General features: G+C 55.4%; 1 protein-coding gene across 3 annotated transcripts in view; it reads right to left on the bottom strand.

Moving 5' to 3' along the window:
- The window catches only part of SHANK2 (SH3 and multiple ankyrin repeat domains 2), a 509,904-nt gene that overhangs the window by 146,005 nt on the left and 340,246 nt on the right, over window positions 1-23,653 (bottom strand). For all 3 annotated transcript variants that reach the window (XM_038563628.1, XM_038563629.1, XM_038563630.1), the window contains 2 exons: window positions 5,367-5,449; window positions 3,613-3,737 (listed from right to left, as the gene is read on the bottom strand). In XM_038563628.1, the coding sequence (XP_038419556.1) occupies window positions 3,613-3,737; window positions 5,367-5,449 (208 nt within the window). The remainder of the gene's footprint in view (window positions 1-3,612; window positions 3,738-5,366; window positions 5,450-23,653) is intronic.

Here is a 23,653-nt window from a genome sequence, read left to right as displayed (position 1 = left end):
ATGGTCAGCAAAGAAACAGTCCCAGTGACAATGGAGCAAATTCCTCCCAAATGCTAAGGAAGGAGGGACATAAATTCTGGAGGATAATCACCCAAGAAAAGCACACACAATAGGAAACTCTTCATGACAGGCACTGGTGATGCCAGCAAGATGACCGAGTCCAAGAAGGAAGAAGGAAGTTCTGCAGATGCCTGGGACTTTGAAGAGGGAACATTCCTATCAAAAGTTGCCCCTTGGTCTCCACATTCAAACTGCGGCATGTGTTTTTAAAGAGAATATAAACAACTGACATGCCATGAGTTCCCTTCCAAGAGCAGAGAGATAAAGAAGCTGACCCAGGGGAATATGGGGCAAGAAGGACAATTTGCCCCCACTCGCAATCCTCGCACATGGGACCCTGAGCATCACCAAGGCTCAGAAACCCTATTGACTCTAGGAAGGGCTTCTGGCCAAAATCAAGATTCACCTGAGACATATGAATTCATTTAGAATGATCCCTCCAAGGTTGAAGCCTTTCAATGGAAAGTGTAGAAAACTGTTGGAAAACGCTCGTACCTATAAGGCTTTAAGTGATTTTACCATTCCAGGGGTGAAATCCAGTGGCTAGGAAAACACCTCAATGGATATTCTCAGTCTTTTTAATCTACCACCTAAAGGAGACTTTCTGAGTCCCATGAGTAGGTTGAAATGCACTGGGTGGGGGCAAGTTTCCAAGAGTTCAGCCCCCTGATCCTTCCATTACCATATGACCCTCAAAGACCCTCCAGTTCCCCCCCACCATTAGCATATGACCCTTAGTAAGATCCCCTGGTCTTCCATTAGCATATGACCCTCAGAAAACCCTCTGGACCCCCATTAGCATATGACCCTCAGTAAGATCCCCTGGTCTCCCATTAGCATATGACCCTCATTAAGCATCCAGGTCCCCCTATTAACATATGACCCTTAGTAAGATCCCCTGGTCTTCCATTAGCATATGACCCTCAGAAGACCCTCTAGACCCCTACCCTGGTCTTCCATTAGCATATGACCCTCAGAAGACCCTCTGGACCCCTACCCTGGTCTTCCATTAGCATATGATCCTCAGAAGACCCTCTGGACCCCATTAGCATATGACCCTCAGTAAGATCTCCTGGTCTCCCATTAACATATGACCCTCATTAAGCCTCCTGGTCCCTCCATTAGCATATGACCCTTAGTAAGACCCCTTGGTCCTCCATTAGCATATGACCCTCAGTAAGACCTCTTGGTCCCCCTATTAGCATATGACTCTTAGTAAGACCCCCTGGAACCCCACTAGCATATGACCCTCAGTAAGACCCCCTGGTCTTCCATTAGCATATGACCCTCAGTAAGACCCCCTGGAACCCCACTAGCATATGACCCTCAGTAAGACCCCCTGGTCTCCCATTAGCATATGACCCTCAGTAAGACCCCCTGGTCTCCCATTAGCTCTGTGACCCTCAGTAAGACCCCCTGGTCTCCCATTAGCATATGACCCTCAGTAAGACCCCCTGGTCTTCCATTAGCATATGACCCTCAGTGAGTAGGCCCTGGTGCTGTGGAGGGCTTACTCCTCCTTCAGGTCCTTGTGACATAATAACACCAACAAACATTAATGCACCACAGGGCCAGTCATTCCTAGAATCTTGGAATTCAGAGATTATCTAGAATATAAACCTATTTCAAAATGGCAAATATATGTCCTTATCAGAGGTTAAAAGAATGTCCAAGGAAGGGCTTTGACAACAGAAGTGCAGAAACCCTTCATGCCCCAACTTCCACGGAGGCTTCAATCTGACCAGGTGGCTTGCCTTCTCTGCCCAGGCTAGGCACACGCTGCAGATGCGTCGGCCAACCAGGTGCAGCTCTGCTTTACCCTGAAAGGGATGGGCCCTGCACATGCTCTGAGGCGCTCCCACGTTTCCTTTATTGACTAGTTTATCAAGGAAGCAGTCCAATGAGCCTAACAACGGGGCACACGCTTGTATCTGCAGCCTTCATTTATTATTTAAAACCAAGAACCAGCACTGGCTGTGTCAACCTATTGGAGCCTCTGTTTCCGGGTCTCTTTGTCACACACACACACACACACACACACACGCACATGCACACGCGCGCGCACACACACACACACACACACGGTGAGGAGACTTACATCACAACTACATCCTACAGAAGATGATTCAACCAGTCTCTGCATTTTTGTGAGGTTACAAATCGAGTTAACCCATGAGAGCACAGCAGGATCCGGTCTCCACCATTCTGGATATGCACCCAAGGTCTCATCCAAGCTAGGTTCTGATTGGTCAACAATAATTTAAATTCATCTTTCAGCAAATAAAATGAGACCAACCCAAGATACCTGGAAGAAGGTAAAGCACCTTCTCCATTTTCCTTGGCTCTCTCTCCTCCACAGAATCTTTCCTTCTGGACTTCCTTCAGTTCACCAGCTTTGAGAAGTACTAAAGAGATCAGGAGCAAACCTGAGCTTGGAAGCACCCCAGAAAGCTCAGGCATAATGAGGAGAACTGCTCTTAGTGGCCATCTCGCCATGGTCTGGGTCTCCCTTGTACAACAAGCAAGTGTCTGGCTGGCCTGGTGTCAGGCCACCTGGTGTCAGGATACCAGGCCTGGTATCCACCCCTTCCACTTGCATGTGGATTTCCAGTGTGGATGAGACAGGGGTCAGGGTTAGCGCCGAGGAATGGTTTTTCAAGAAATGTGAACTCCCAAGGAGGGCCACTGAAGTGAACCCAACCCCTTAGAAATAATTTTCCCAAGGTACAACATACTCTTTTATTCTTTATATTTCGAAAGAGTAACACATTCCTTTGCACAACAAGATTGAAAGTAACACCTAAACCCGCAAAAGGCAAGGAGCTCAGATGTACTGGCAACTCGGACACCTCACACACAGCAAGGTGCTAGCTCCAGCAAGAGCCCTCAAACCATAGGCACTCTTGTCTAGTGAGACTCTTTAAATGAAGAGAATGTTCCCTCCTTTTACCTACTAGCAAAAGCTTGTTGTCCAAGCATCTGAATTTAAAAATTTCCTTTTTGTGGCAGCTACCCCTCTTGCTCATGCTCCCTGGTCTTTGAAGGCCATCATCTGACAGGCTAGTTGCTGCAACTTGAAATCAACGATCTCTCAGCCACTAAAGTTACAGACCTCAGGCACGCAAGAGCCACAGCACAGCACTCCCCATCCTGCCCTTAGGGCACAAGAATGGGCAATAGGCCCTCGTGGTGTGTATTCATACAGCTACAACTGGAGCATACATAGATCCATGAGCATCCCCAACATCATAGCAACCATGTGTATCTTCCTTCTATCTTCTCCTTCAAGACCAATGGCCAACTTCCACAAACATTTCCACCCTCCACAGAGTTATAGCCAAGGCCTTAAAGACAGTCCAAACACACAGGTCCACAGGAAATGGCATCCACAATGGATGGACCAGAAAATAACCAGTCAACATGAGTCCACGGCAGTCTCTACAAGTACTTCTAGATCTGGCCCAATGGCCATGCTGCCAACACCATGGGCCCCAATCCTAAGAGAGCCGGCGCTCTCCCCAAGCAGAAAGATACAAACACCTGTGTCCCTACCTCAATCAGGAAGTCTCCAGTCCTCAGTCCGGCTTGCCATGCCACCCCTCCTTCATCCACGGACTCCAGGTACTGCAGGGCTGGGAACGCCGGCGTTGGCGTGAATTCTTCAATGGGTGTATCCGCTGGGAAGACAAGGAATGCCTCAGTACAAGCCTGGGTGATGTTTCAGGTTGACAGCCCTGGCCCCTCAGGGGAGCCTGAGAGAAAGGGGTGTGCATGTCCCCCACTGGAAGGCCTTGACACTCACAGTCATGGGTCAACACCAACTTGAGCAACGAAGCGAACTGCATTTTGGTGCCACCACATCTCTTGGCCTTTCTGTTGAAAACACTGAACAATGTGCCCTGCTGTACATGTCTATATGTACATGCCTGTCATTTTCTTTAAAAGCATCAGTGACTAAACATTTTCAGTTCTAAAAATGGAAAAGTTCCCCCCCATAACCACACAGAGCTACAGAAACACCACACCAAACCATTTGCCAAATTTATATCTACGTAGACTCGCAACCAAGGGAATTCAAGTTGGAGCCTGGACGGATCATAATGCTGACCCAGTGGGTGGCTGTGGATTTGGAAACTGCTTATGAATTCTTTCTACAGGGAGCCTGGCTCTCTGTGACCACTCTGCGGCCAGCACCCACGGGAAGGCTGGGCCCCTGCTCCTCAGCAGAGTGAGCCTTGGTTTCTGGGCCCCACAGAGCTGCTGAGCAAAATTCCAGGGCAAGAGATGGACTTCCCTGGGTAGTTATGAGCGGCCGGGGGTGGGTGGGTGGGTGGGTGGGAAGATGAAGATGACCCCAGCAGGGAGAGGGGACACAATATCACTCAGTCATGGACACACACACACACACACACACACACACACACACTCACACACGGGGACACGGATTCGTCTTTTCTTTCACTCTCTGGACAGGCTGCTTCTGGGCAGCCAGAGCTTTGGGCGTGTGGGGCTGCCACCCGGGGAAGGAGGCCTTTCCCAGAACAGGTGCTGGACCCTGGCGCAGCCCAGAGGCTCTCAGATGAAACTTCCACATGGCTTACCCACACACGCGGTGGACAGATGTCTCCTCTCACGGGGAGCTGATGCCATTTTGTTTTCTTTTGAAAGGGAAGCCCCCATGTGAAGGGCTAGTGGGGGGTACCCTGCCATGGAATGCATTCCCAGAGCCCCCCACCCCAGGCCACATGGCGTGTATGCTGACGGTTCAGTCCACGACAGAGGGGGACCATCTTGCCACATTTCCTTTGCAAAGTCACCTTAGGGGCGGGCACACACAGACGCCTGCCGCACTTGGAGCTGAAGCCCACTCCCAGAATGGGGCAGTTTCTAGATATCCGAAACTCAGCGCTGGGTAATTTTGGATATCTGAGCCCAGGAGCACCAAATCCAGCCACCGTTGGGCTGAATGAAACCACAAAATATAAGATTAAACCCATGATTTTTTTTTTTTCCTTAAAAGGGTGGGGGGAGGGAAGGAGGGAGGGCGAGCAAGCAAGAGCTCGTTCAGAGCAATATTGTGCACAGAAAATTGAAAATATTCCTAAAGGAAGCCCCGATGTTTTCTGAGTAAGGGAGAATGTTAAAGAACACGGTTGTCTAGCAACCAAGTGCCCCCAGGAAGAAGGCTTCTTTCTGAGCCGGGGAGAATTTTCATACGGCGTGCACACACACACACACACACACTCACACACTCACACACTCACACAACATGGGAATGCACCCAGGCTGGGAGCAGCTGCTCTTACCTTTTGCCCCTCGGAGCACGAATCCAAAACCCTCATTGTCCTTCTTCTGCAGGACCACCGTCTTCTCCTCGATGATGCAGTCACTGTAGAGAGAATTCCGGGGATAGCGACCATTATTGTAACCCGTCATCATCACCGTGGCTGATCCTCCGCCGGGGACGTTCATCATCATAGCCAATTAATCACCCAGCTCGCCGGATCCAGGCAGCATGGAGGAAACTGAGCGGCACAGGGCGCAGGAGGAGCGGAGGCAGCTGGGGGGCCGGCTAACGGGATAGGCGGGCACGGCACAATGGGGCTCGGAGGGGGGGCAGGCAGAGGCAGAGGCAGAGCCGGAGCGGAGCCGAGCGAGCGGGAGGAAGGAGTCAGGCATGGTGGGGAGGCCGCCGAGCCATGGCAGCGCGGGCTGGCTCCGGGCACCCAAAGGCAAAGAAAGTAAGTGGCCCGGAGGCAGCGAGGGCAGCGGCGCTAGGGCGTCCAGGCCGATGCATCTTCCAGGGGAGCTGAAATCAGCCAGAGGAGAAATGAGGCAGCAGGTTTTTTTTTTTTTTCTTCTTCTTCTTCCTGAAGGGGTTTTCAAAAATCAAATTCTATTTGCTCTCCGCACGAGCCGGTGCCGAGACGCAGCGACCCCTCCCTCTCGGTCCGAATGAATGTGGTGTCCCCACAATCACCAAGGAGCCCACAATGCCACGGCGGCAGCTGCTCGGCGTCATCCCGCACAGAGAAACCGCAGGCTGGCGGAGGGGGCGGCCGGGGCGCTGCCGATGGGTGGGGGCTCCTAGCGGGAGGAGGCAGGTCACTCCAGCGACACTGAAGCCACTGATGGCATGGCCTCCTTTAGGGGACGATGAGTTGTGGGGATGGGGAGAACAGGGCTCATGGGCTTCCTCCTTTGAGAGACGACCTAAAGCCACACCGCCTGCCTCTTGGCACGGCATTTTTTTTTTTTTTAAAGGAAAGAAACCCGAAAGCTTCAACTTTGCTTCAGCTGCCAAAGCCTCCCATCATTTACAGTAAGGGCACTTAGCCACATGATTGTCCACCCCCGGCAGCGCCCGGGGGCGCGGGACGGAAGTGAACTTCCTGGTGGGCCACACAGCCTGGGCTAAACAGTGGTCCCCCCTCCGCTCCACCTTCCAGGGGCTGCATTCCCCCCAGGACTCTGCTGCCCCGGAAGTAAGTCGGCAGCTGCAAGGCTAGGCCCACAGTGCAGGGAAGGAGGAGGGGCGGAGGCAACATGGAGAGGCTTTCTCCAGGGTCCTAAGGGGCTGGCCATGGAAGGGCTGCATGCCAGAGGTCCTGAAGAATCCAGCAGGCCCCTATCTCTGAGGGGAAGACGGCAAACAGTGGGAGCAGCGTGCTGACAGGCTCGGAGTCACAGACAAGTGAAGGTCAGCTTTGTCCGGCACTGGATTCAGGGCCGGCAGGAAGCAGGGGCCCCAGCATGCAGACCACTGGGAGCAGCTCGGCCAACCCAGATCAGGTGGCCCGGGGGGTAGGAGTGCTTGGTCGGAGGAGTGATGGGCTGCCGAGAGCTTCCCGTTGCATAGATGAGGCAGGGGAACTTCAGAGGGGCTGAGGGACACAGCTGGAGAATGCACACATGTCCCGAGCCACTCCCGAGCTCCTGCCCTTGCATCGGACAAGCCTGCAACAGAACTTGCCAGGGTGACCCTGCCTTCCAAAAAAGGGCTGGTATCCTGCAGACACTTACTTTCACACTGACAGACAGACCACGCAACTCAGGATGACTGGCCTAGGGTCTCATACTAGAGGAGGGGTTCTGTTCCTGTGCTCTTGCTCTGCCTCCTACCCTGGGCACAGAGAACCTCAGCTTTGGGAGCAGGGCCGTGACTATGAGCCCCCTGGCTCAGCCCCTGAAGCCCAGCTGATGCAGAGCCGGGAGTCCAGGGCCCTGGGAGCCCATGGGCAGGGTCACACGGCTGGCCTGGCCTTTCATAGATGATGGGGCTCCCTAAGCCTCTGAACTTTGCCCTCATGTTACAAGGCAATGAGAAGAAGCCATGGGCCTCCCAGGGTAACTGTGAGGTCAGATGGGCAATACCCACGATGGTGCGGGGGGTGGGGGTGCCCGGGGGACCCTAGGGAGCCATCAGTTGCCATCAGATATGGCAGCAGGCTGGGGCTTAGCTAGGACCCAGGAAACCACAGGAGTCAAGGCAGGAGAACCGGGCACGGGTGCAGGCTCCGTGGTAAGCAGACTCTCTGCCAGGCCCGGCTGCCCTTCTGTCTCCCTGGTGTCCCCCAACCAAGGCACAGACATGTCCTGCCTTCCCACCCACCTCACTTCTCGCTGAGCTCCTCAATGTGGCCCGGTGGCTACCTCAGGTGCCAGGCAGGTGCAAGCTCTGTGACCCGCTTCTCCAGGGAAAGGCTCACCAAGGCCCGGGCCGATAAGCCACCGCATTGGCCCTATACTTCCCTCTGCATGAGGAGCTGCTGGCAAGCAGCCCCCAGAAGCCCGGGAAAGACGGTGCCGGCCCTGCGAGTCCTCAGCCATACCTCCCCTGGGGACACAGGTGGCCCTCGACGCCTGCCTCTGCCCAGCTCTGAGGCGAACCTGTCTTGCAGTTCAGGCGGCGGCCCTACTGTGGGCCAACTCTGCCGGCAGGACCAAATGCTGCTTCGGGCTATGTGTGCCTCACAGCCGTCCCCCCTCACCCCACGATGGGGGACCTTGTTAGGGCCAGTGCAACACTTGTTGGCTACCCCAGTGACCGCACAGGGACGGTCTGCTGTGGTGGGTGAGGGGCAGCACTGGTATCATACACAACTCAGCTCAAGCCCCAGCTATGCTCTGGCTCAGGTCACTCTGAGCTTCACAGCTTCAGTGTCCTGCTCTGCAAAATGGGATTAAGAGCAAAACATGCCCTGTGGGCTGAGAAAGAGTTAATGAAATAACCCGCCGTGGCCCAGGGGTGTAGCATGTGTTGGTAACACAACCCTCCTGAGCAGGGTCACTGTTGCGTGTGCCGACCCCTCCTCCTCCCAGGGACCCCCTCCGGGCCTAAAGACGGAGCCCCTCTCCGAGCCCTCGGAGTCTTCTCAGCGATTCCTCATTCAATGAACTTTCTGACTCCCACTTATGGCCGCAACCGTCTTGCCCCTAAAACATGTGGCTCTGTCCTGCTTGCTGAGCAAGCATTAAACCCCTTTAGTCTCTGATATGAAGGACTCCTATCACTTCTGTCCTGCTTTACTTCAGGATCTAAATAGCCCCCAGCTCCTGCTCATCGTGACCCTGTCTTATTTTTATTCACAGACAGACCCGGGTTTGAATCCCAACCCAGGCATTTACCAGCTTAGTGGCTCAGAGCCTGTCCCGCCTACAAAGTGGTGGCAGTAATATTTGACTCATAGGCATTTTGAGGAGCCACTGAGATAAGGCCCCTGTTATGGCGCCTCAATCCCCCAGGAGATTTGGGTCCTGGACGGCCGACACCCACAGTACCCAGCCAAGGGCCACACACCCATCACGTCTGTAGGCTGCCGCAGAACGGGTGTGAACACAAGATAGGGGTGGATCTTGGGTGCGTCAGTGCAGGTGGGCAAAGGAACATTGAAGAGTCTTGAGTGAATAAGCCTCCAACTGGGACAATCCCTGGATCCTGGGTCGCACCCAGAGGGCAGGAGCAGCTCGGCGTGGTGGAGCGCCCAGGAAGCCCGAGATGCAAGTGGAAGGGAAGTCCCAGGCTGCTAGAAGTGTACAGTCTTTGTAGCAAACCGTGAAAAGCAGTGGGAGCTCTGAATGGAAGCATCGTTCCCTTAGAACAGTTCACGTCTAGTTTCCTCTGAATGGCACAACCGTACAGCGTTCCCTCTACCCCCACGAATCAGACTGGGCATTTCCACCCCCGGGTCCTAAGGAGGAACCTGCCTGGAGATGAGAAACTCTCAGAGGGCTCCTTATCCTGGTTTATGAATCTAAAAGCTGCCTCAGGATGATGGCTGTGGCCACATGCGGAAGCTGCGGTATGCAGATGGGGCCTGTGCAAGATGCCTCGGGAGCTGTGCCGAAGCCCCAGAAAACAGAGGCCACCCGGCCTCCTCTGGCCAGCCTGGCCGTGCATCAGCAGACCTGCTCCCCAGATGCACCCCAAACGTACTGGCAGCTGCCTTCACGGGGACACTGCCCCAGCGCCCACGAGGGCCCCAGGCGGCCGACCTTGGTGTGGACCCAGAGGCCAACACCACCTGGGCCTGGGGACACGGTCTGGTGAAACCAGCAGCCCAGCCCTGCTGACTACACTGCACCCCTGCTTTGCATCTGCCCCCTGGCCTGGACCACAGTCACTGCCCTGCCTTCCTGCAGGGGCCCCTGGCTCGTTTTCACTCCTGAAACGCTCTATCATTGAGATATATCATGTCTCTCACCAAGCACTCACACACAGACCCTTCACACCTCACTGCCTTATGCTCTGTGTCCCCTCTGCCTGCCATGCCCTCCCCAACACTCCTTACCTCACAGGCTCCCGCACGGGGCGGAAGCCGTCCTAAACCCTCCCGATGATGGTCAATGTCACACATTCTCTCCTCAAGGATGCCTTTGAGCCTGGCCCAAGCCTGGTCCTTCTTCTCACCCACTAACCCATCAACTATGCAGCCCTTGGGAGCAAACATCAATGCCTTGTTCCTCTCTGACGCTCCCTAAGTGGCACAGTGTCTGTTCTTGGTAAGATTCTACTTGGGTGTGTTGGCTAAACCAAAAAAACGTAATCTAGCTGTGCTGTCTTCAAATGCGTTTTCTGAGTAGGGTGGGAAGGCTCTTCAATGAACACAAAATGTACCCTTCTTTGCCAGTTTCCTGTAGCAGGAGCTGTGGAAGGCAAAGGGGGCAGGCACCTAGCCCCACCCGTACAGCTGTGCAGATTGTACACAGTGCAACCACAGAGGATACTAGTCACATGATGGCCATCATAGAACCCTATATTTATGATGGTTATTTTGGCAGAGGTGGAAGTAAAGTGCCTTGAAGGGTCAGGCAACTTTTCCTAAGTGCATGCAAAGATGGAATACAGGCCATTGGCTTTCTCAGAGAATGTGAGAGGTGTCCATACAGAACCACATCAACACTGGGAGATGGCTTTGTGTTGAAACTCTCCCGGAAGCCACATGGTTGAGGTTTCCATGTTCCCATTCACCCAACAGTCCCAATGCACACCACAGTAAAGGGTTTACTCAGTGCACTTGGAACGAGACAAGAGGATCATGGAAATCAGGGCTCGCACAGAGGGCCCCAGAGACCCCATCCCACTGGCAGGCCTGAACACACTCCTGGCCCTGCCTCACAGCACCATAGGTGTCCAGGCATCAAGTGGCTTTTAACTAAGGCCCAAGGTCCCCTTTCTCCCAGCAAGGTCCCACAATGGGCCTACAGGGAAGGCTGCTGTTTAGCTGGTCTAGGAGGTAGCAGGTGCCAGTGATGACCATTGGCATTTAGGATTCGTTAGTTCTGAACAAGCTCCCGTGGCAGCGGGGCCTGATCCTGGAGGAGGTATACACATAGAGCCACAGGAAGAGGAGCCTGGAGTGACAGAGATGTGTGAGCATGCAGGGCCCTGGGTTGGCTCTGTCTGCCCTGTCTCACATGGGAAGGATCATAGTGGGCATTTTAACCTTGAACACAAGGACTGTTGGGGTAGACTAGATGGCTTCACCTGGAGCTCTCCAGATCTGGACTAGGATGGGACCATCAAGTCAAATAGCTGCATCTCTCCCTTGCTCCACTGGGACTGGGTTTTGGTGTAGGGCTGAAGTTCAGGGGCGGCTGGGACCAATGGCTAAGCTATGTTCGTTAGCACATTAATGCAGCCATAGCACACTGAATACCTACTGAGTGCCAGAGAATGGACTAGTTACTTGGCACTTTGCAGAGATCAAACCAGGCCCAGTCTGGCCCTGATGGAGTTGTCAGGTGTGGTGTGTTGAATGGTGGCCCCACCGAAGATGAGCTCAAGTTGTAACTCCCTGGACCTGGGCATGTGCCCTTGTTTGGAAACAGGGCCTTTGCAGATGTGTTTAGTTAAGGATCTCAAGATGATAGCACCCTGGATTTAGTGAGGGCCCTAAAACCAACGACTGGTCCTCATCTGAGAAAAGAGAAGGAGATTTGGGGGCATAGAGGCACCTGGGTCAGAGAAGCCAGGTGAAGACAGAGGCAGAGACTAGAGGGACGGGGCTGTACACCAATGCACACCATGGATTTCCAGCAAACAGTGGAAGCTGGAAGAGCTGGGGAAGGACCCTTCCTGGAGCTCTTGGAGGGACGCAGCCCTGCTGACACCTTGTGCTCAGACCTCAAGCCTCCAGAACTGGGAATAACACACTTCTGTATTCTCAGCCCATGGTCATTTGATACAGGAACCTTGGGAAAAGCTTACACCGGGCAAGTGGGAAGCCAAGTACTATTCCGAGAGTCACACGAGTGCTGGATATGGTGCTGTGAGAACCAGAAGGGGGCTGGGGGGCTTCCTGTAGGAGGAGGGCTGATGCAGGAGCATGAGTGAAAGGATCAGGAGGCTGGAGAGGTAAGAGCAAGAGGAGAACATTTCAGAAGGAGGTGGAACCACAAGATAAAGGTTCTGAGGCATATCAGAGAAGCCAGAGGGGCCGATCACACAGGGCCCTGGTCTCAGCTGGGTGCACACCCAGGGCAAGGTCTAGGGGATGCAGCTGGGAGGTAAGAGGCTGGGGTGCAGGCCCAGGACATCCCTGCTCTGAGTCACCCAAGCAGACTAAGATGACAGAACACAACAGTTGCACCTGCTTCCACTAGCCAGGCTGGAATCTCACTCAACGACCCAGGGTTGACTCGCACACGTGGCAGGAACTTGTCCAACAACCACGTTCCATGGAAACAATTCACACAATGTCTGCTGCTGCTGGTGACAACTGTCCCAAGCCACCAGTGTGAAGGTAAGGTGGTACACAAGTGGACAAGATGCCTGGCACCGTGGCACGAGCCAGATGCCAGATGAGGCACCAACATGGGGAGGGTGCTATGCCCAGAGTCAGCAGGAGAGGCACACGCGCAGACGCAGGGAGGTGCCTTGAATCCGACAGGTTGACCCCCTTTGGGGTTGTAGAACTGCTGGGGTGGGGGGTGGGGGAGGTGGGAGGCAGTGGGGACATCGAGGCCATCAGGCTCTACAACCCAGCCCCCTGTGGCCTCAAAGCTTTGTGGGGTCCCAGAGACATGCCTGTGACCTGAAAAACAAAATCCCCGGGCTGTGAAATCTGAAGAGCAAACAGCCACATGCAAACTGGTCTATGCTTAATTGTCTCTGAAATCTAACGTGGGGTCAGCCTCATTACTCACTAAATTTTGTATCCACAAACATATCATTGTATGCACAAAACCAAGGGCAAGTCGGATCTTCTCAGCTTGAAAGAATTTTTGGGTACGCGGCCAAGGGCAAGAACTCGCAGGAGCCTCGGGGGAATTCTCGCAGGGAGCTACTCACAGGCACATGGGTTCAAAGGCAAAATTCCCCAGATCATTGCAGAGCTTTTCCCTGGCGAGGTCCATGGAACATGGGCCGTGCATACAGGGGTGGGTCTGGGTGGGGGTCGCTGGGGGCGGGGGCGGCGGAGCCTGGGGGCCCCTCCTTGGAGGACTCCCATTAGGGAGGCTGGTGCGTTTATCCTAAGAAGAGGTGTGTGTGTGTGTGTGGGGGGGGGGGGTCTCCACCCTCCCCAGGGCAGCAAAACGCAAGCCTGAGAGAAGCCTCGTCTCGGTCACTCTCCTGGTGAACGCATTCCGGTGACAGGCGAACGCAGGCAGGAACTGGGACACTATTAGAAAGAGGGACCTCCAGGGATCGGGAATGACAGCGGCTGTCCTAGAAATTTCCGGGCTCTGCCAATCAGGAAGGACGAGGCTTCTCTGAGGGGGGTGCCGGTGGCCTCAACAGGTGTCCCAGCTGGGCAGAGATGCCAGGCGTGGGCAGGCGGCCCAGATCGCTGCGGCGGTGCTGGCTGTAGGGCGGCACAGAGGGCCACTCCACGGGCGGCCAGGGCAGGGCCCGGCCTCATCCTTGGGAAGCCTGGCAGCCGCGAGCAAGCAGGGAGGGGGAGGGTTCCCCTGTGTCATCTGTCACTGGCTGCTGAGCTGGAGCCTCCCAGCCCTGTCTACACACACCGCCACTCCCCGTATCCTGCTTCCTGCTTCCTGGTCGGGAAGTACTGGGTGATCGATCGGTGTGGCCCTCCTGCCCCCCTCCCCACCCTCGTCCCCGGCGAGATGCAGCCCTGCGTTCACTGCCATCTTGGTGTTCGGAGGCACAAGCTGTGCAGGAAGTCGGGGTGTGGGCAATTCATTCACAAATGACGCCGCTCCTGGCTCGGGGGAGCCCACCTTGCTCCCGGGCAGGGCGGCAGCGTCATCTCATGGCGCACCGGTGAGGATGCGGGCTCTGGCCCCCGGAGCCCGCTCGCCCACTCAGCAGAGGCGCGCTCTTACAGGTGGATCCGCGTCTCGGGTGGGCAATTGTGACAACACCCTGCCCGGTGCTCCTCCTCATCGCTAACGTGATAAGCAATACACGGTTTTCCTAATAGAAGCAATAATGTGCAAAGAACTTGATTCAAATTAAATTGTCTCATTACTTTGTAATAAATCACGCAAAAGCATTTCCTAAGTACTACCAGGCGTGTTACCTGCCAGCGGTGGCTGGTGGAGGAGACAAAGACACGGCCGGGATGCGTTCGAAATCCCGACGGGAGGCGAGCATCGCTCCCCGCGGAGAGCAAAGGATGTGAGGTCTGAAAGGGAAGACAGCCGCCTTGGAGCAGGAAAGGCTCGGGGTGGGGGGGACCCCCAGCCTCACCAAAAACCCTCAGCCACAGGATACAGAGCTCCAGCGCGGCTGCAGGACCTCACAGGGTGTGGGCAGAGGTTTGGAGAGGTCCCCGGAGCAGGGCGCGGCGGGGTTGGAAGACTCGGCTGCCGCTGTGAATAAGTAGCGTGGACACCGAGTATCTGCAGTGCGGCCCCAGGCAAAGCACCCCCTGGTGACATCGGTCGGGTGCCCCAGTGTTTCCTGCCACTTGACGGAACGTCCTGCACCTGCACTTATGTACAGCAGGACGTGCCTGTGTGGGCAAAGCAGGAAGTACTGTCTGCTCAGTCTCCTGTGCACCTGGACCTGATGCCGGAGCCGTAAGCAGAAGGGAGGCCCACGAGGGACCGACGCCCTGGCACCCCGCTCTGCTTTCGGAGTTAGCAGGAGCCCCTGGGGTGCTCCCATTGTGAGCCACGGCTCAAAAAGGGTCACAGGAGGGGCCCTCAAGGCGCCGTGGGAAACGGTGTTCCCAGCTCCAGGAACAGAGGAGAAAACCTCGGTACTTGTGCCAACGGGACGCGGAACACCAAGGGGTAGCCCCAAAGGGAGGCGTCATCCTGGCGCCCTCCATCCTCTCCCCAGCCGGCCTGCAAGTGCCCTCAGCTGGAGTCCCGAGACAGAGCCAGCATCCGCACATCTATCCACAGCCTCCCCCACTTAGGAGGCCCCGTCACTTTTCATCTGAGGACCACAAAAGGTTGCTGAAGAGTCTCTCCTGAATTCACCCTTTATTATAAAAATATTAAATCGGATCACATCTGCCAGTCAAAATACCACAGCTTCCCATTAGAACTGGGGATGAAAATCCAAGCTCCCCACCATGGCTGAGACCCTCTGTGAGCTGACCCAAGCCCCATCTCCTCATTCGACTTGCTCCAGCCAAGGGCTGTCTTCTCTTCCTCCAGCAGGCCAACCTCAGCTACCACAGTGCCCTTGCACTGCCTGGGCTCTCCCAGGATGCTGCTGCAGGTCTGCATGAGCCAGTCCCTGAGCTCACTGATGCAGAGGGGCCTCTGCTGCTGCTCAGAGATGCCCTCCATGTCCCAATTCTCAGCCCTTTCTTCTGCTTTATTTTCTTCCAGTTCCTCACTGTATTTGAATTTATGATTTGTTTGCACATTTGCTTACTGTCTGAGTCATCTGAGCGTCTCTAGAGCAGGCCCTGGTCTGCTCATGGAGCTTTTAGCTGGAGAAGGCCCACTTTGTAGTGTTGGCTCTGGCCAGAGTTGGAAGTGGGACCTTGGACAGGACTCACCCACACTGGGCTTGGGTTTTCCTGTCTGTAAGATGGAAAATTGGAACATTCCAGTAGGTTCTTGACTGATGCTTACTGACTCAGGATGAAGCCTGAACCAGGGACTCTCACATATGATCTGCAATGCAGATGGGCTGCACAGGACACAGGGGGCCTCTCAAGTTTTAAAACTGGGCTGGACCTGGGCAAGGCAGGAAGAAGGGTCACTGAGTGCAGAAAGGCACGGCACCCACAGCACCATGAAATCTTCTCCCATGGCTTCCACCTGCCATCCTCCTGGCCCTCCAGGCTGGTGGGGTCATTCATGTTGGATAGTCTATGAAGCCTGTGGGGAAGGTCTGCCCAGGGCCATATGGCTCAGCCAGTGGCAGGTCCAACTTGTAAACCTTTGCCTTTGATCCTGAACTGAATATTCTCTCTTTTTAAAAAAAGATTTTATTTACTTATTCATGAGACACACACAGAGAGAAGCAGAGATACAGGCAGAGGGAGAAGCAGGCTCCCTATGGGGAGCCCAATGTGGGACTCGATCCCAGGACCCCGGGATCATACCCTGAGCCAAAGGCAGATGCTCAACCACTGAGATACCCAGGAATCCATTGAACTGAATCTTCTTTAAAAAAAAAAAAAAAAAAAAAAAAGCAAAAAATCAGAGGAACAGTATAACTGCTTGACATTTTGCTAGGAGTGTGGAAAGGGGCTGTCTGTGACTTTTCTTCCTGCAGTAATAGCAGCAAGAGGCTAGGCCTCCCCCATCTGTTGGTCTTGAAACTCACCCAGGAAGACCACGCTGAGTGGGTAGTGGGGCAGACCGTTCCCCAGTCTCTCAGGGAGCAGCAGCTGTGGTTCAAGCTGTAACACTGGAAGCTGTGTCCTTTCGTGAGAGCCAGACTGCACGCAGGCATCACCTGGTGCTCCTGGCTTTGGAGAGGGGGCCGGATGCGGCTGGGTACAGGTCCTTGGGGGCTCACCCTGAAACCCCACAGAGCCCACCTAGCCCACCGATGGCACCGTCCTCTAAGGTGAGAGGTCATGAGAAACCCCTGGCCAGGCCCCAGCTGGAGGGTAGGGTCTGGCCATTGTGACTGCCCACCCCTTGATCGCCAGCCTCTTCCCACAGAATATAGTTTCTGTTCCTGGTGCTAATGCTGTACAAGAGGTCGCCTTCACCAAACGGGCAGTTCTGAAAGTTGCTCAGAGCATGAAGTAGACACATTTTCATGTGGGGCACCTGGTGAAGTCCTTCAAAAGGGGGCTGCAAACATTTTAGATCAGGGGTTGTCAAACTCTTTCTGTAAAGGGCCAGAGAGTAAATATTTCAAGCTTTGCGGGCTATGTGGGTCCTGCTGCAGCTCCTTACTCTGCGTTACTTGTGGCTCTGCCGCAGCCATTACATTTACAGTATGTAAATGAATGTGTGGGGCTGTGTTCCAATAAAACTTTATTGACGCCAAGAGGCAGTGGGCCGGGTTTGGTCCTTGGGCCACAGGCTCTAAAGTCACGTTCCTGGTGTTCTAAAGACACTTGACACTAATATGTGTTATGTGAGTGCCTCAAAATAACTCCCCTGCAACCGCGTATCATAAAAGCGAGGAAATGTCTTAATCCTCCTACACAAGCAATACTTGCATTGCTGCACACGGGTACCTAGTTTGACACAACATCTGAGCTTCAGAAAAGACCCAAGGAAAACACTTTTTAGAAATGAGGTCATCTACCAGATGCCCTAGAAAGATTCAGAAAGATCCCAGGGAGAATCCTTCCTGAAACACAAAGAAACACGCCCGTCCTTTCGAGTAGAGCCAAAGGTAAGGAGGCCCAGCATCGAAGAGTCAGTGCAGGAACACGTGTGTCACCAAACAGTGTGTTTAGTTAGGTAAGTGCCATACTTTCCAATTCCCATTTCCACTAAGGGGCCATCTGCCAGATGAGGTGGTCTTCTGGGGCACGGCAGAGGGGTGCTGCTCTTGGGCTCAGACTGTACTTCGACCTGGAACACACTATGGATGCGTGCTATGTGCCAAACTCCTATTCATCTGTCAAAGCCCACTTCAGCAGCCACCACTTCTGGGAGAGCTGGGTCCCTGTCACAAGCCCAGCTCCTGGTGCTTCCCCTGTCACCTCCCACTGCAGAGGCAGGAAGACTCAGAGACTTGCTTTCTCAGCATCCCCTGCAGTTATGGGTGGTCACAGGACATGGATTAGGCCCAGGAAACTCGAAGGCAAGTCTCCAGGGCCCTCTGGGAAAGATTTTACTTGTGGGAGAGATTTAGACGGGGGGAGGGGAGCTTCCTAGGGTCTCTCCTTCCCCTATTGAGTTCTGAGGGCATGGTACCTGGAGCTGTGGCCACTGTCTTGCAGCTGTGGGGGAGAGGCTAAGTGGCTTGTGGAGCCACTGCTGAGCCATGGAGCGGACCCTAGACGTGCCCTCCTTCAGGCTTGCTGCCTCCGCCTCCACCACTGGGAGTGGGTTTCTGTTCTTTGCAGCCAGAAGCTTCCTAATGGACAGCCAGAGGCAGGTGCAGGGAGGGTGAGGAGGTCATAAATGAGAAGACACGGGCAGATGACCACAATCTAGGTGCTAAGACTTTCCGATAAATCAAGTGACCTTCAAGCTCTGTTCTGGGTTGGGAAAGGCTCATCCAGACCCTGTCTTCTCCGAGGACTGCTCATTAAGCAGCGAGGACTCGGGAGCTCTGGTGACACAGACCTGGGGCCCCACACCAGCTTCTATTTCCTGGGAAAGATTTGATTAAAGCTCCTCCTCTCAAATCAACTCAGTCTGGAAAGTAGACTCTAAATATCAGTGGTTTTGTTGACTCTAGCCAAGACTGGTGTGCTGTCAACCATGCAAGGACTCCAGAAGCACCCCAGCTACTCCTAAGTCCTGCAGCAAAGCTAGTGTACCGTGTGGGAAGGGACAGACAGACACAGCGGAGGGGGGAAATTTTGGGAGCTCCAGCTGAAGTAAAGGATGTTAAGACAGGTAGGAACGTCGCCATGGTGTGGACCAGCTCCTCTGATCAACAGAAGGGAAAGCTGAGGCCTGTCCCTGCAATGGCAGGGCCAGGGCTCTGCATCTTCCGATGCATCATGCCTCTATGGTCAAAGTCACCAGGTGATGGGGTTTCGGTTCTGGAAAAGCGACAGAAGCGTGTGCAGTCCAGCTGGTCCAGTGGAGCGGCGTGCGTCCTCCTCTTGAAATCAGCAAGGGCCACCGAGCTTTCCCGCCCCTCCAAGTCCAAGGATGTTGGCTGCTTCCCATGGGACCGCTGTGCATGACCACGGGAGTCCCATGTGGCTTCCATCCAGCCCCACATGCCCTCCGACCTCCAGGACTGGCCCGAGCTGGGCCCTCCTACCCTCGCAAACACCCCGACTCAGGCCCTGTAAGTCGCTGTTGCTTGCACTCACTTCTGCCCGTGAGCTGCTCCCCAAGGAAGACGCTGTCTTACGGTGCAGGTGCTTGTCCCCAGCTGTGTGTCCCTCTTGTGTGCAGGACGGCCCCCTCCATCTGCTCCCTGCCATGCCTCCGCCTGAATTATCAGGGCCATTTCCCACGGCATCTGGATAGAGCTGTCGGAGCTGCACGCTGGCGAATCCTCCTGAGACGTAAGTCGGCCCGGCCGCCAGGCTGCAGATGGTCTGTGTTTGCAGGGGCTTCCCGGTGTCTTCCCTCAACTTTCCCTGTTGTTTGGGATTTCCTGGTTCCCCCACTGCTTTCCTCATTACTCTTCATTAAACCTGGAGTTGCAGCACATGGCCGGCCACCCCAGCCAGTCGTCTTGTCCTCCTTTGTGCTGGGGCTACCAAACTGCTCCTCGCGGCTCTGGCGATGGTTCGCTGCTTTCCAGCCGGCCCTGAACCAATCCTTTTCCAGCCACAATCTGTTCCAGGTGCCTGCCTACAAGGCCAGGCTACATCTGTATTTGTTTTCCTCCCTCCTTCCCTTCCTGTCTTCAGATAACCAGCCTGGCTTCCGTTCCCCATTTACTCTCCAGTTTTCCCCCAAATGCCCAAACGCTGACTCTCATCAGCCTGAGGATCTTACGATGTCTGAGCAACGTCCCATCACTGAGAAGAACGCCGTGGCAGTCCAGCAGCAGGTGCCGGCACACACTGATCAGCGCAAGCGTAGATCACACAATGGTCCCATGTTCACAACACGCCAGGCGCCGTGTGAAGCCCACAGCATCCTGTGTCTCACATAACAAACTTAGGAGGGAGGCACTGTCTTCTTCCCCACTTTACAGGTGAGCTCAGGGAGGTTCGGTGTCTAGCTAAGGTCACACAGCTGACACAGGGCACAGCTGGGAGTCCAGTTGAGGTGCTTGGCTGCAGAGTCCTGCCTTTGCCTGCAAGGAGCCACGCCTGTCCCTTGCTCATGGAGGGAGGACTTGGGGCTCCTCCTGGGCCTCAGCACCCACTTTTGAAATGCACACAGCCCGGAGCAGCTCCTCCATGCCCAACCACACTTGGAGCCTGAGGCCCACCTCCTGTCTTTGCACAAACTCATCTAACAACCCTTGTGCCTGGTGAGAAGTGGGACAGAGCCTTATTCCTGGAGCAAAGAGGGAGTTTGGATGGGATACCGCCTCCCCACCTGTTCCAGCCACCTGCCCCAGGCCATTAGCTGTTCATCCCACAGCATCAATGAGCAACTGAGATGATGTCCTTGTTTTTCCACACGTCCCTGAAGCACCCCCTTGCCCCCCCCCCCACCACTGGAACTGGAGCCTTGGGAGGGCAAGGTGCTGTCTGTCCTGCTGGCCATGCACCCCTGCTGCTGCCTGGAGTGGTGCTGGCCCCTGGTGGGCACACAGATTTCTTCTGCTGGTGACCTCGATGAGACCCCTGTCAGAGCCCAGGCCTGGCCCCAGAGCTCCTCTCTGTGGCGGGTATCAGGTCCACTGCTGCCTGCCACCCCACCCTGCTGCCTTGTGCATATCAGAGCAGGTGCCCCAGGTACCCCTCCCGCAGGCACTGACCTCTGCCTGCCAATGTGCAGGAGATCCATTTCTGCATCCACAGGGACCAGGGTGTGCCCTGTGGGCCACACCCCCACCACCCTGCACCAGAGCCTTGTGGTTTAGGCCTTAGCTTGAGGCCTGCAGGTGAAGAGGCTGGAAGCATATGAGTGGGAGCAGTTGGCTGGTCTCAGCCCTGGGTGCTCTGGTGCCTGAATGAAGACACACGCGTCGGGAGCCATGGCTGGACAGCCTTCCCCCAGATGCATGTCCACTCTGAACGTGGAATGTAATTTCTTTGGAAATAGGTCTTTTAGATGTAGTTAAGGGAAGGATTGAGGACAGGTCACCCTGGATCTGGGGAGGGGGCCCTAAATCCAATGATAGGTGTCCTTACAAGAGATAGAAGAGGAGAGAGAGAAGAGGAGAAAATATGACGAAAAGCCAGAGGCAGAAGTGGAGGGACGTGGCCACAGCCCAGGGACACGGGAAGGACCCTCCCCCAAGGCCTCCAGGGTCAGGAGGGGACAAATCTGTGTTGTCCAAGCTGCCCAGTGTGGTCACGTGCAGGGCACCCTGGGCACTCATTAGACACTGTTGTAACGCTGAGGTCCTGAGCTCCATCTGCACAAACCTCTGTGCAGGTGTGGGGGGCCCTGTCCACAGAGAACGTCTCACAGACCGGGGCTGCGAGAGGTTCCCGGGGTGGCCAGCACCGTGGCCTGTTGTGGCCGACTCCCCCAGCAGGGCAGCCAGGAGGAGGGGCCTCTGCCTGAGCAAAGGGCAGGCGGGGCATCACCCTGACCTCAAGCTGGCCAAGGGAGACCTTGCTCCTGGCGCCATGTGGGTTCAGTCTCAGGGGGCCAGCGCTGCCCTCTGTGTCCTGGACATGCAATGGGCTCTGGGCTGCTCTGATGGCAGCAAACCCTTACCCTCCTTAGCTTCTCCATCTGGGGAGTGGGCTGTCACTCCCGACCCTGGGGGCAGGGCACGGGGGGTGATGCACTCAAGGCTGACCCTGATGAAAACTGCCTGTCCCAGCGTCTGTTCTCACGTCCCCAAGTCTCAGCACGTGTAAAGCTCACAAATGCCCTGTATTGGCTTTTGCTGTGGCAGCAACTGAATATGAGCCTGGTGGCTTCCACGGTGTACTTGCTCCCGCTGTGCACCAAGGGTTGTAGCCTCTCGGGCTAACTCAGGCTGTTGTAGGGAGGCCCTGGGTGTGAAGGGGGAGAACCTGTTCCTTGTCCTTCCAGGTTTCCGGGGCCGGCCTGCATTCCTTGGCTCATGGTCCCTCCTCCATCGCTCTGACCCCTGGTCCTTTATCACGTCTTCCCTTCCCCTGCTCCCAACCTTCCTTCATCCTAACGAGGGCCCTTGTGATCCTGTTGGGCCCACCCAATGTGCTAGGAGCATTTTACAATCTTTTTTTTTTTTTTCATTTTACAATCTTGAGGTCAGCTGATTCCCTGCAAGGTCCCCTGTGCAAACCTAAATCCCCTTGGGCATGCATCCTGTTCATATCCTGGGATTCAGATGTGGGCATCTACCAGGGGGACTGTTATTCGGCGACCACACCACCTAAGTCCCTCCATCCCGCCCAGCCCCCTGTGAGACAGCGAGATAGACCAGGCTTGTAGTGCAGGCTGGGGGTGTCTTCATCAAACCTCGCTGATGAGGGGGTGACTCATCACATCCCAGGCACTGCCCCGGTGGCGCTGCTGAGGGCGGAGGCCCCCGTTGGCATGGGTACCGCGGGCCGAGCAGACAGGTACGGCGGCGGGAATGTTCGTGCGCTCTCCGGGGCGTGGAGGAACAAAGCCTGGTCAATAAGGAGACCCCGCGCAACTCCCACCGACAGGCTGGGGCTCCGCCCGCAGGTGCCCCGAGTGGAAGGGAACCGAGCGGTGGTGTCAGCTGCTCAGGGGCATTTTGGTTTTTCTCTCCTGGAGATGCCAGGGGCTCAGCCTATGCCCTGCGGGCACCCTCATGCTGGCGGCCTCCCCTCTCGGCAGACTTTGATCCCCGAAAGCCCCAAGTAAAAAACTTCGGCGTGGAGGCGTTTCTCTGCCTTCCCGGTTCGCGTGGAGGAGTCAGGGCACACTGTGTGTAAGGCCCGGCTCAAATCCAACGCGCAATGCTGACGAATCCAGCAGGGCTGGCAGGAGCCTCATCTTGCAAAGTTAGAGTCCATCAGATTCTCGGGGCAGAAACTAATCACATAAAGATGAAATTCGGACCCTGGGGAGTTATCTCCACGACGGCCGAGAGGGGCTCACGCTGCACGTCCATCCCGCGACCGTGCTGGGGCCGCACCTGCCGGCAGCCAGGCCAGGCTACGATGTGTCAGCCTCCACTGCGGCCCCACCGGCCTCTCCCGGGAGATGAGGTCATTACCTGGGAGCAGTGAAGGGGTTTCCAGGATCCTTCTATCCCTGCTGGTATAGACCTTTTTGGCTTAAGAAGTGGTCCCTAACACCATGACCTGGGTGGGGGCAGGAAGAGCAGACCTGTGCCCCTTAAGAAAACCCATCTTTCCTTGGTGTGTGTCTCCGGGTTCTTGGATTTCCTACAGAACCCCCTCTCGGTGTCCTGTGCACGCAGGGCTCTGCTGGCTGCAGGGTGCCGGTGCTGATGGCCAAACATCACCCTGATTTATAAAAACAGATTCTGGGCATGGTTGGGCTGACCCGTACAGGGCGTGCTCCTGGATATGGCAACACTGCCCCACGGGCGGTGGGGGGTAGGGGGGTGTGGTCACTTTTCCGTGTGGCAGAAAAGGGAAACAGCTCAATGACCTTGGGACGGTGTGAGCCCAAACCTCCCCAAGGGCGAATGAATGGGTGAGAGCATTTGGCCCAGCAACTATGGCTGCAGGACCCCAGCCGATGGTAGGACGCCCTCAAGGGCACTGCGAGGTGTCAGGGGATGGCCAAAGTATCCGGGGAAAAGGAAGGAGGGAGGAGGAGGTCATCCCCATATGCTGATGGGGCCTGGACACCACGTGGCAAGTGGGGAGGCAGGACCACACTTGTGGGATGGGTGGTGTGGGGTGTCCACTGTGGCCTCACATTCACAGGAAAGGTCACCAGGGCATTGTAAGAGGGCTGGCGGGCACACCCGGCCCCAGGAGAGGCCGCTTCTGGGCAGCAGGATGGTGGGAGATGTACTTCACACACTGCTGCTTTCTCTGAAGGT

Source organism: Canis lupus, chromosome 18, assembly GCF_011100685.1.
Source record: "Canis lupus familiaris isolate Mischka breed German Shepherd chromosome 18, alternate assembly UU_Cfam_GSD_1.0, whole genome shotgun sequence".
NCBI lineage: Eukaryota > Metazoa > Chordata > Mammalia > Carnivora > Canidae > Canis > Canis lupus.
The sequence above is the reverse complement of the archived record's forward strand: the minus strand, read 5'-3'. Positions and strand labels throughout refer to the sequence as shown.